We start from the raw sequence: 13,586 nt of genomic DNA on the forward strand, positions 1-13,586 counted from the left end.
AAATAAGTTAGACAGTCTTCGATGACGCACTGACTTTCTTGGGTTATCCTGGGTGGCTAACCCTCCGGGGTTAAAAATCCAAATGAAATCTTATCTTATGTATAAGCAGGGCCCTACAGCATCCTGGTAACTAACCTGCTGTATAAGCAGGGCCCTACAGCATCCTGGTAACTAACCTGCTGTATAAGCAGGGCACTACAGCATCCTGGTAACTAACCTGCTGTACAAGCAGGGCCCTACAGCATCCTGAAAACTAACCTGCTGTATAACCAGGGCCCTACAGCATCCTGGTAACTAACCTGCTGTATAAGCAGGGCCCTACAGCATCCTGGTAACTAACCTGCTGTATAAGCAGGGCCCTACAGCATCCTGGTAACTAACCTACTGTATAAGCAGGGCCCTACAGCATCCTGGTAACTAATCTGCTGTATAAGCAGGGCCCTACAGCATCCTGGTAACTAACCTGCTGTATAAGCAGGGCCCTACAGCATCCTGGTAACTAACCTGCTGTATAAGCAGGGCCCTACAGCATCCTGGTAACTAACCTGCTGTATAAGCAGGGCCTTACAGTAGTCCAGAATCTAACCTGCTGTATAAGCAGGGCCTTACAGTAGTCCAGAATCTAACCTGCTGTATAAGCAGGGCCTTACAATAGTCCAGAATCTAACCTGCTGTATAAGCAGGGCCTTACAGTAGTCCAGAATCTAACCTGCTGTACAAGCAGGGCCTTACAGTAGTCCAGAATCTAACCTGCTGTATAAGCAGGGCCTTACAGTAGTCCAGAATCTAACCTGCTGTATAAGCAGGGCCTTACAGTAGTCCAGAATCTAACCTGCTGTATAAGCAGGGCCTTACAGTAGTCCAGAATCTAACCTGCTGTATAAGCAGGGCCTTACAGTAGTCCAGAATCTAACCTGCTGTATAAGCAGGGCCCTCCTGTAAGTAGGGTTATCTAACTACAGGTACACAAATAGTTACACAAATTAATTATCACACATAGTAACATATGCGTAAATTATCTAAGATAACTGAAAAAATATGCAGCATCTCTTTAAGAAAAACTGGTACTCACCTTATTCATGAGCTGGGCCCTCTCTGAAGCACCCATGGTGCGCCACGGTGAGGTAGGTGAGAAGGCATTACTGGCCGCCAACACTGCTTTATCAACATCCTCCTACAGGCACATGCAATCACACTGTGTCAATCATACACGCTAGGCCTACTCAACATTTTCTTTGGGAAAAGTCATACAATAAGGACCTTCTGTACCTGTTTTTTTCAAAATTAATTTTATTAACACATTACTGTATACTGTACTCTATAAAAGATCAAGAGGAGACACTTAAGATTAAAACAAGATAAAGACAGGCAAACCATGAGACTTACCACGCCAGCCTCGGCTACAGCACAGATGACTTCCTCTGTACTTGGATTGATTACAGGAAAAGTGCGGCCACTTGCTGCATCAACAAACTCATTGTTGATGAAAAGCTGAAAACATATCAATATTTTTAAGTCAATGCACTTGTATAATTTACCTCCAGTGGTTAATGGCTACAATCATATGTACATCAATGTTTTTAATTACACTATCAGTATTTGTTATTCAGACAACATTAATTGCATCTTAAATTATGTATACAAGTCCCTCTTCACCTAGCAGTAAGCTGGTACCTGGGTATTAGGACTGGTGTGGGTTGCATCCTGGGGACAAAATTAACCTAAGTTGCCTAAATTGCTCTAGATAACCAGGGGCTTTCTATGTAGTATGTCACTGATGTCAGCTATGGTCTGTATAAGTTGTATTATATTCCTGAAGAAACAAATTATTATTATTATGTATTATACAGAACTTGTGGAAAGCTTGGCAATCAAATTTAATCCAGAGAAGGAATGACTAGCTCCATTCCATGGATTAAGAGTCCTTAACAAGCATTAATGCCTCTCCTTTGAAGAAATTTATATTTCAAAAAATTTCAAGATATCATGGAGTCAAGTGCATTTAATTCTTTAGATCAAGTATAGAACTGGTGATACAATTTCCCTGGGAAAATTATTCCTCTTTCTTATAGGCCAAAAAAAAAAAAATGACAAAAACTTTTTTTTTTATATCAAAATATTTTGAAAATTTGGTTTACCTGGAAAGGGTTTCAGGGGTCAACGCCCCTGCGGCCCGGTCTGAGACCAGGCCTCATGGTGGATCAGGGTCTGATCAACCAGGCTGTTACTGCTGGCCATACGCAAGCTGACGTACGAACCACAGCCCTGTTGGTCAGGTACTGACCTTAGGTGCCTGTCCAGTGCCTTCTTGAAGACAGCCAGGGGTCTATTGGTAATCTCCCTCATGTATGCTGGGAAGCCACTGAACAGTCTTGGGGCCCAGACACTTATTGTGTTGTCTCTCAGTGTACTCGTGGCGCCCCTGCATTTCATCGGGGGAATGTTGCATCTCCTGCCGAGTCTTTTGCTTTCATAGGGAGTGATTCTCATGTGCAGGTTTGGTACCAATCCCTCCAGGACCTTCCAAGTGTATATTATCATGCATCTCTCTTGCCTGCGTTCGAGGGAATACAGATCAAGGACCTTCAACAGTTCCCAGTAGTTTAGGTGCCTTATTGCACTTATGTGTGCGATGTAAGCTATGGCTTACATCTCTATGTCAGAAATGAGGATGAGGAATAGAATGGGAGCGAGTACTGTGCCTTGTGGAACAGAGCTTTTTACCATGGTTGCCTGGGACATTACCCTGTTTACTATAATTGTTTGTGTTCTATTTGTCAGGAAGTTGTAGATCCATCTACCAACTTTACCCCCCTCCCACACAAAAAAAAAAGTGCATCCTTTTAAATAACGACTATACAGTCAACAACAAAAATTATCAAAAGAATAGAAATATTCAGCTAGCATTAAGTTTTTGATTACACAGTATTTATCCAATGTGTAAAACAAGACTACGGTTACAAACTTGAAATTGCAATATTTACTCTAAGCTCTCAAAAACAGGACAATATAAAGCAAACCATACCACGGGCAGGGATAGAACCCGCGATCTGAGAGTCTCAAAACTCCAGACACGGGTTCTATCCCACCCATGGTATGGTTTGTTTGCAATCGTGTCATTACGATTTCGCGAGTCAATATAAAGCAACTTTGACCTACCTTGGTATACTTGATTTCAGGATTCCTGAGAGCCATTATCCACTCCTGTCTGCAAGGAAGATAAGATAAGATTTCGTTCGGATTTTTAACCCCGGAGGGTTAGCCACCCAGGATAACCCAAGAAAGTCAGTGCGTCATCGAGGACTGTCTAACTTATTTCCATTGGGGTCCTTAATCTTGCCCCCCAGGATGCGACCCACACCAGTCGACTAACACCCAGGTACCTATTTGCTGCTAGGTGAACAGGACAACAGGTGTAAGGAAACGTGTCGGAATGTTTCCACCCGCCGGGAATCGAACCCGGGCCCCCCGTGTGTGAAGCGGGAGCTTTAGCCACCAGACCACCGGGCCACCATCAGAAATAATTCATAATAGTAATACAGTGTATAATAATGATGATAATACTGTAATTAGTAAATTGTGATACATAATGAATAAATAATAATAATACTATTATTATAATTATGATTACTAGATGTGTTATACAAGTTGGAGTCAGAACTGAATTGGGAAATGGGAAGAAATTAAGTTTGAAATAAGGAAGGTGAGAGTGGCTCTATATACAACAAAAAAAAAAAATGAATTAGGTGCCAAAAAGACCTTAGAAAAAATGCAAAATTCAGTCATACTGGCCAAGTCTCCATTTTCATTAGACTTTGCACATAGAAGTCAAATTGAAAATGCATCACAGGATTATGTTCTAAATGAACTTACTGAAATTTCCACATCCAAATCATTTTTTAATATAGTTTTTCTTATGAATGCTGTACAGTGCAACATTATGAAATAAATTGGCCATCAAGATCAAATTTTCTCATAATATTATACTGCAATATAAAGTTGCACATTATTATAATAGCCAGTACAAAAGGCATTAGTCCTTATGGAAAGAACTTGGTCTTGTATTAAATACTAGCGGTCTACAGAACTCTTTCTTATATACATATATATATATAATTCATAGTCCATGATGAATAGTCAACAAATTACGTCATCTCGCAGTTCTGTGGCTTGGTCGATAACGCACTCGCCTCACACACTGAGTGTTCGTGGTTCAATCCCCAGCAAGGGTGGAAATATTGGGCATGTTTCCTTACACATACTGTCCCTGTTCACCTAGCAGTAAGTAGGTACCTGGGTGTTAGCCTCCTCACATCTGCTGTCCTTGCTCGCCTAACAGTATTTAGGTACCTGGGTGTTAGTGGACTGGTGTGGGTGGCATCCTGGGGTGCAAGATTGAAGGATCACAATGGAAATAAGATAGTCCTTGATGACACACTGACTTTCTTGGGTTATCCTTAGTAGCTAACCCTCCCCTGGGTTATCTTGAGTGGCTAACACTCCCCTGGGTTATCCTGGGTGGCTAACCTGCCTTGGGTTATCATGGATGGCTAACACTCCCTACCCTGGGTTATCCTGGGTGGCAACTCTCCCTGGGTTATCCTGGGTGGCACCACTAACCCTGGGTTATCCTGGGTGGAAACAAACCCTGGGTTATCCTGGGTGGCAACACTAACCCTGGGTTATCCTGGGTGGCAACACTAACCCTGGGTTATCCTGGGTGGCAACACTCCCCCTAGGTTACCCTGGGTGGCAACACTAACCCTGGGTTATCCTGGGTAGAAGCACTAACCCTGGGTTATCCTGGGTGGCAACACTCCCCCTAGGTTACCCTGGGTGGCAACACTCCCCCTGGGTTATCTTGGGTGGCAACACTCCCCCTAGGTTACCCTGGGTGGCAACACTAACCCTGGGTTATCCTGAGTGGCAACACTCCCCCTAGGTTACCCTGGGTGGCAACACTAACCCTGGGTTATCCTGGGTGGCAACACTCCCCCTAGGTTACCCTGGGTGGCAACACTAACCCTGGGTTATCCTGGGTGGCAACACTAACCCTGGGTTATCCTGGGTGGCAACACTCCCCCTAGGTTACCCTAGGTGGCAACACTAACCCTGGGTTATCCTGGGTGGCAACACTAACCCTGGGTTATCCTGGGTGGCAACACTCCCCCTAGGTTACCCTGGGTGGCAACACTAACCCTGGGTGGCAACTCCCCCTAGGTTACCCTGGGTGGCAACACTAACCCTGGGTTATTCTGGGTGGCAACTCCCCCTAGGTTACCCTGGGTGGCAACACTAACCCTGGGTTATTCTGGGTGGCAAGAGTAACCCTGGGTTATCCTGGGTGGCAACACTAACCCTGGGTGGCAACAGTAACCCTGGGTTACCCTGGGTGGCAACACTAACCCTGGGTTACCCTGGGTGGCAACAGTAACCCGGGGTGGCAACACTAACCCTGGGTTACCCTGGGTGGCAACAGTAACCCTGAGTGGCAACACTAACCCTGGGTGCCAACACTAACCTTGGGTGGCAACAGTAACCCTGTGTGGCAACAGTAACCCTGGGTGGCAACAGTAACCCTGGGTGGCAACACTAACCCTGGGTGGCAACACTAACCCTGGGTGGCAACACTAACCCTGGGTGGCAACACTGACCCTGGGTGGCAACACTAACCCTGGGTGGCAACACTAATCTTGGGTGGCAACACTAACCTTGGGTGGCAACAGTAACCCTGGGTGGCAACAGTAACCCTGGGTGGCAACACTAACCCTGGGTGGCAACATTAACCCTGGGTGGCAACACTAACCCTGGGTGGCAACACTAACCCTGGGTGGCAACACTAACCCTGGGTGGCAACACTAACCTTGGGTGGCAACACTAACCCTGGGTGGCAACACTAACCCTGGGTGGCAACACTAACCCTGGGTGGCAACACTAACCCTGGGTGGCAACACTAACCTTGGGTGGCAACACTAACCTTGGGTGGCAACACTAACCCTGGGTGGCAACAGTAACCCTGGGTGGCAACACTAACCCTGGGTGGCAACACTAACCCTGGGTGGCAACACTAACCTTGGGTGGCAACACTAACCTTGGGTGGCAACAGTAACCCTGGGTGGCAACACTAACCCTGGGTGGCAACACTAACCCTGGGTGGCAACACTAACCCTGGGTGGCAACACTAACCCTGGGTGGCAACACTAACCTTGGGTGGCAACACTAACCTTGGGTGGCAACACTAACCCTGGGTGGCAACACTAACCCTGGGTGGCAACACTAACCCTGGGTGGCAACACTGACCCTGGGTGGCAACACTAACCCTGGGTGGCATCACTAACCTTTGGTGGCAACACTAACCTTGGGTGGCAACAGTAACCCTGGGTGGCAACACTAACCCTGGGTGGCAATAATAACCCTGGGTGGCAACACTAACCCTGGGTGGCAACAGTAACCCTGGGTGGCAACACTAACCTTGGGTGGCAACACTAACCTTGGGTGGCAACACTAACCTTGGGTGGCAACAGTAACCCTGGGTGGCAACAGTAACCCTGGGTGGCAACACTAACCCTGGGTGGCAACATTAACCCTGGGTGGCAACACTATCCCTGGGTGGCAACACTATCCCTGGGTGGCAACACTAACCCTGGGTGGCAACACTAACCCTGGGTGGCAACACTAACCCTGGGTGGCAACACTAACCCTGGGTGGCAACACTAACCCTGGGTGGCAACACTAACCTTGGGTGGCAACACTAACCTTGGGTGGCAACACTAACCCTGGGTGGCAACAGTAACCCTGGGTGGCAACACTAACCCTGGGTGGCAACACTAACCCAGGGTGGCAACACTAACCTTGGGTGGCAACACTAACCTTGGGTGGCAACAGTAACCCTGGGTGGCAACACTAACCCTGGGTGGCAACACTAACCCTGGGTGGCAACACTAACCCTGGGTGGCAACACTAACCCTGGGTGGCAACACTAACCTTGGGTGGCAACACTAACCTTGGGTGGCAACACTAACCCTGGGTGGCAACACTAAACCTGGGTGGCAACACTAACCCTGGGTGGCAACACTGACCCTGGGTGGCAACACTAACCCTGGGTGGCATCACTAACCTTGGGTGGCAACACTAACCTTGGGTGGCAACAGTAACCCTGGGTGGCAACACTAACCCTGGGTGGCAATAATAACCCTGGGTGGCAACACTAACCCTGGGTGGCAACAGTAACCCTGGGTGGCAACACTAACCTTGGGTGGCAACACTAACCTTGGGTGGCAACACTAACCCTGGGTGGCAACACTAACCCTGGGTGGCAACACTAACCATGGGTGGCAATAGTAACCCTGGGTGGCAACACTAACCTTGGGTGGCAACACTAACCTTGGGTGGCAACACTAACCTTGGGTGGCAACAGTAACCCTGGGTGCAACACTAACCCTGGGTGGCAATAGTAACCCTGGGTGGCAACACTGACCCTGGGTGGCAATAGTAACCCTGGGTGGCAACACTAACCCTGGGTGGCAATAGTAACCCTGGGTGGCAACACTAACCTTGGGTGGCAACACTAACCTTGGGTGGCAACAGTAACCCTGGGTGGCAACACTAACCCTGGGTGGCAACACTGACCCTGGGTGGCAATAGTAACCCTGGGTGGCAACACTAACCCTGGGTGGCAATAGTAACCCTGGGTGGCAACACTAACCTTGGGTGGCAACACTAACCTTGGGTGGCAACAGTAACCCTGGGTGGCAACACTAACCCTGGGTGGCAATAGTAACCCTGGGTGGCAACACTAACCTTGGGTGGCAACACTAACCTTGGGTGGCAACACTAACCTTGGGTGGCAACAGTAACCCTGGGTGGCAACACTAACCCTGGGTGGCAACACTAACCCTGGGTGGCAATAGTAACCCTGGGTGGCAACACTAACCTTGGGTGGCAACAGTAACCCTGGGTGGCAACACTAACCCTGGGTGGCAATAGTAACCCTGGGTGGCAACACTAACCCTGGGTGGCAACACTAACCCTGGGTGGCAACACTAACCCTGGGTGGCAATAGTAACCTTGGGTGGCAACACTAACCCTGGGTGGCAACACTAACCTTGGGTGGCAACAGTAACCCTGGGTGGCAACACTAACCTTGGGTGGCAACAGTAACCCTGGGTGGCAACAGTAACCCTGGGTGGCAACACTAACCTTGGGTGGCAACAGTAACCCTGGGTGGCAACACTAACCCTGGGTGGCAACACTAACCCTGGGTGGCAACACTAACCCTGGGTGGCAACAGTAACCCTGGGTGGCAACACTAACCCTGGGTGGCAACACTAACCCTGGGTGGCAATAGTAACCCTGGGTGGCAACACTGACCCTGGGTGGCAATAGTAACCCTGGGTGGCAACACTAACCCTGGGTGGCAATAGTAACCCTGGGTGGCAACACTAACCTTGGGTGGCAACACTAACCTTGGGTGGCAACAGTAACCCTGGGTGGCAACACTAACCCTGGGTGGCAACACTGACCCTGGGTGGCAATAGTAACCCTGGGTGGCAACACTAACCCTGGGTGGCAATAGTAACCCTGGGTGGCAACACTAACCTTGGGTGGCAACACTAACCTTGGGTGGCAACAGTAACCCTGGGTGGCAACACTAACCCTGGGTGGCAATAGTAACCCTGGGTGGCAACACTAACCTTGGGTGGCAACACTAACCTTGGGTGGCAACACTAACCTTGGGTGGCAACAGTAACCCTGGGTGGCAACACTAACCCTGGGTGGCAACACTAACCCTGGGTGGCAATAGTAACCCTGGGTGGCAACACTAACCTTGGGTGGCAACAGTAACCCTGGGTGGCAACACTAACCCTGGGTGGCAATAGTAACCCTGGGTGGCAACACTAACCCTGGGTGGCAACACTAACCCTGGGTGGCAATAGTAACCTTGGGTGGCAACACTAACCCTGGGTGGCAACACTAACCTTGGGTGGCAACAGTAACCCTGGGTGGCAACACTAACCTTGGGTGGCAACATTAACCCTGGGTGGCAACAGTAACCCTGGGTGGCAACACTAACCTTGGGTGGCAACAGTAACCCTGGGTGGCAACACTAACCCTGGGTGGCAAGACTAACCCTGGGTGGCAACACTAACCCTGGGTGGCAACAGTAACCCTGGGTGGCAACACTAACCCTGGGTGGCAACACTAACCTTGGGTGGCAACAGTAACCCTGGGTGGCAACACTAACCCTGGGTGGCAACACTAACCCTGGGTTATCCTGGGTTGGCTAACACTCCCCCTGGGTTTCTCGATCTTTCTGGATAATAAGGACGGTTACAGTGGACAGCATCTAGAGACACTTCCAGTGGATACCGTATTAGTGAACCTCTTAAGTAAGTTTATTCAGGTATACACAAATACAGTTACATAGAATTATCATACATATTATTATTATTATTATAATCAAGGGGGAAGCGCTAAACCCGGAGGATTATACAGCGCCTGGGGGGGATGTGGAAGGCATTCAGGCTTAATTCAGGGAACTGGAGCACAGATCCAATTCCCTAAATCAAGAGCCCCTCACCAACATCAAGGAACCTTCCTTGAGGGGATTATCATACATAGCAACATATGTGTAGACAACCTGGGATAGCACAAAAAAGTCAGAGTGAATTTTTTTTTCCATTGGAGTCCTTTTACCTTATTATTATGAAGGTTATAATATTTTCTTATTATTCTATAATGAAGATAACATATTATTATACTAAAAAGACTATCTACAATACGAGGGTCATTACTAGGAATAAGGTAAAATTTACACGTATGTTAGCTAAAAAATAGAAAATCATTGCCCTCCCTTTCTGTAGCTACATTCATCAGACACCAGAGGCACTATGTGTACCTCTAACAACAATATTCAATACATCTATCGAAACAGGGAGATTGCCTGAGGCATGGAAGACAGCAAATGTAGTCCCAATCTTTAAAAAAGGAGACAGACATGAAGCATTAAACTACAGACCAGTGTCACTGACATGTATAGTATGCAAAATCATGGAGATGATTATCAGGAGAAGAGTGGTGGAACACCTAGAAAGGAACGATCTCATCAACAGCAGCCAACATGGTTTCAGGGACGGGAAATCCTGTGTCACAAACCTACTGGAGTTCTATGACATGGTGACAGCAGTAAGACAAGAGAGAGAGGGGTGGGTGGATTGCATTTTCTTGGACTGCAAGAAGGCGTTTGACACAGTTCCACACAAGAGATTGGTGCAAAAACTGGTGGACCAAGCAGGGATAACAGGGAAGGCACTACAATGGATCAGGGAATACTTGTCAGGAAGACAGCAGCGAGTCATGGTACGTGGCGAGGTGTCAGAGTGGGCACCTGTGACCAGCGGGGTCCCGCAGGGGTCAGTCCTAGGACCAGTGCTGTTTCTGGTATTTGTGAACGACATGACGGAAGGAATAGACTCTGAGGTGTCCCTGTTTGCAGATGACGTGAAGTTGATGAGAAGAATTCACTCGATCGAAGACCAGGCAGAACTACAAAGGGATCTGGACAGGCTGCAGACCTGGTCCAGCAATTGGCTCCTGGAGTTCAATCCCACCAAGTGCAAAGTCATGAAGATTGGGGAAGGGCAAAGAAGGCCGCAGACGGAGTACAGTCTAGGGGGCCAGAGACTACAAACTTCACTCAAGGAAAAAGATCTTGGGGTGAGTATAACACCAGGCACATCTCCTGAAGCGCACATCAACCAAATAACTGCTGCAGCATATGGGCGCCTAGCAAACCTCAGAACAGCATTCCGACATCTTAATAAGGAATCATTCAGGACCCTGTACACCGTGTACGTTAGGCCCATATTGGAGTATGCGGCACCAGTTTGGAACCCACACCTAGCCAAGCACGTGAAGAAACTAGAGAAAGTGCAAAGGTTTGCAACAAGACTAGTCCCAGAGCTAAGAGGTATGTCCTACGAGGAGAGGTTAAGGGAAATCAACCTGACGACACTGGAGGACAGGAGAGATAGGGGGGACATGATAACGACATACAAAATACTGAGAGGAATTGACAAGGTGGACAAAGACAGGATGTTCCAGAGATTGGACACAGTAACAAGGGGACACAGTTGGAAGCTGAAGACACAGATGAATCACAGGGATGTTAGGAAGTATTTCTTCAGCCACAGAGTAGTCAGTAAGTGGAATAGTTTGGGAAGCGATGTAGTGGAGGCAGGATCCATACATAGCTTTAAGCAGAGGTACGATAAAGCTCACGGCTCAGGGAGAGTGACCTAGTGGCGATCAGTGAAGAGGCGGGGCCAGGAGCTCGGACTCGACCCCCGCAACCTCAACTAGGTGAGTACAACTAGGTGAGTACACACACACACACACACACGGATAAATTAGTGTCGGTTGTCAAGTTGACGACTCAATCTTCCATATGGTGCTTGAGCCATCTATGGTGCGAGTCTGGGTACTGGTCCCTCCATGGTGCGAGTCTGGGTACTGGTCCCTCCATGGTGGGAGTCTGGGTACTGGTCCCTCCATGGTGGGAGTCTGGGAACTGGTCCCTCCATGGTGGGGGGCTGGGTACTGGTCCCTCCATGGTGGGAGTCTGGGTACTGGTCCCTCCATGGTGGGGGGCTGGGTACTGGTCCCTCCATGGTGGGAGTCTGGGTACTGGTCCCTCCATGGTGGGAGTCTGGGTACTGGTCCCTCCATGGTGGGAGTCTGGGTACTGGTCCCTCCATGGTGGGAGGCTGGGTACTGGTCCCTCCATGGTAGGAGGCTGGGTACTGGTCCCTCCATGGTAGGAGGCTGGGTGCTGGTCCCTCCATGGTGGGAGTCTGGGTACTGGTCCCTCCATGGTGGGAGTCTGGGTACTGGTCCCTCCATGGTGGGAGGCTGGGTACTGGTCCCTCCATGGTAGGAGGCTGGGTGCTGGTCCCTCCATGGTGGGAGGCTGGGGTACAAGTCCCTCCATAGAGGGGTCCTGAAGGAAAGCTGGGGTTCTGGTCCCTCCATGGAGGGAAGCTGGGGTACTAGTCCCTCCATGGAAGGGACCTGGAGGGAGGCTGAGGTCATGGAGGGGGTCTGGAGGAAGGTTGGGGTCACCAGGGGGTCTGGGGTCATAGAGGTGGAAACAGAGAACACAAGCAACATGTCCAGCCTCCAAAAGGCTGGAAAATTAAGAGATTTAATACTTTTATTGGTAGGAGTCAGGCAGCCAGCGAGACTGTTGTGACCACCTCCTGCCTCGGAGGTCAACCTCCAGCACGAGATCTACACTAGCCAGCCAATCAGAGTGGAGGATGAACACATCTTGAGTTACTATTGGCTGAGTGAGGGAAGACGCTAGCTATGTCAGGAAGAACAACCTGATGGCTCAATCAAGGTCGGTGCCTTTCATCTCGGGCGGTGACAGGTCACACAAGGTCATTAAGGGCAGGTCACAGGTGAGGCCAGGGCAGAGATACACTTAATACCTCCCTGGAGGCGCCTACCTCACTTTCAAGTGTCATGGGAGTATACCTATTAATGCAGCCTTCCTACACTTCTCTAACACTCTCACCAAATAATAATAATAATAATAATAATAATAATAATAATAATAATAATAATAATAATAATAATGTTTATTTCTACCAGTACATGGTACAACTTATACAGACCATAGCTCACACCAATGACATACTGCTATATAGAAAGTCCCTTGTTATGCTGAGCATTTCCTGCAACTTAGGTTAATTTTGTCCCAGGATGCCACCCACACCAGTCCACTACCCCCAGGCTGGCTGGCTGGCTGGCTGGATGGCTGGATGGCTGGCTGGCTGGAAGGCTGGCTGGCTGTCTGGCTGGCTGGCTGGAAGGCTGGCTGGCTGGCTGGCTGGATGGATGGCTGGCTGGCTGGATGACTGGCAGGCTGGCTGGAAGGCTGGCTGGCTGTCTGGCTGGCTGGCTGGAAGGCTGGCTGGCTGGCTGGCTGGATGGCTGGCTGGCTGGATGACTGGCAGGTTGGCTGGAAGGCTGGCTGGCTGGCTGGAAGGCTGGCTGGCTGGCTGGATGGCTGGCTGGCTGGCTGGCTGGCTGGAAGGCTGGCTGGAAGGCTGGCTGGCTGGCTGGCTGGCTGGCTGGCTGGCTGGAAGGCTGGAAGGCTGGAAGGCTGGCTGGCTGGCTGGCTGGAAGGCTGGCTGGCTGGAAGGCTGGCTGGCTGGCTGGCTGGCTGGAAGGCTGGCTGGCTGGATGGCTGGATGGCTGGATGGCTGGATGGCTGGATGGCTGGATGGCTGGCTGGCTGGAAGGCTGGCTGGCTGGCTGGCTGGCTGGCTGGCTGGTTGGCTGGCTGGCTGGCTGGCTGGCTGGCTGGCTGGCTGGAAGGCTGGCTGGAAGGCTGGCTGGCTGGCTGGCTGGCTGGCTGGCTGGAAGGCTGGCTGGAAGGCTGGCTGGCTGGCTGGCTGGCTGACTGGCTGGAAGGCTGGCTGGCTGGCTGGCTGGCTGGCTGGCTGGCTGGCTGGCTGGCTGGCTGGCTGGCTGGCTGGCTGGCTGGCTGGCTGGAAGGCTGGCTGGATGGCTGGCTGGCT

General features: G+C 50.1%; 1 protein-coding gene across 4 annotated transcripts in view; it reads right to left on the reverse strand.

The window, feature by feature from the left end:
• The window catches only part of LOC128705651 (aldehyde dehydrogenase, mitochondrial-like), a 31,067-nt gene extending 21,680 nt beyond the window's left edge, over positions 1-9,387 (reverse strand). The window contains exons 1-4 of one of the 4 annotated variants that reach the window (XM_070099233.1): positions 9,264-9,387; positions 3,160-3,208; positions 1,387-1,491; positions 1,073-1,174 (exon numbers count right to left, since the gene is read on the reverse strand). In XM_070099233.1, the coding sequence (XP_069955334.1) occupies positions 1,073-1,174; positions 1,387-1,491; positions 3,160-3,195 (243 nt within the window). In that variant the 5' untranslated portion in view covers positions 3,196-3,208; positions 9,264-9,387. Of the gene's footprint in view, positions 1-1,072; positions 1,175-1,386; positions 1,492-3,159; positions 3,209-6,091; positions 6,113-9,206 lie in introns of those variants that run through there. The other 3 variants (XM_070099234.1, XM_070099235.1, XM_070099236.1) reach the window with 3 other exon arrangements.
• Between the last annotated feature and the right edge of the window lie 4,199 nt (positions 9,388-13,586).

Source organism: Cherax quadricarinatus, chromosome 66 (genome assembly GCF_038502225.1).
Source record: "Cherax quadricarinatus isolate ZL_2023a chromosome 66, ASM3850222v1, whole genome shotgun sequence".
Classification (NCBI taxonomy): domain Eukaryota; kingdom Metazoa; phylum Arthropoda; class Malacostraca; order Decapoda; family Parastacidae; genus Cherax; species Cherax quadricarinatus.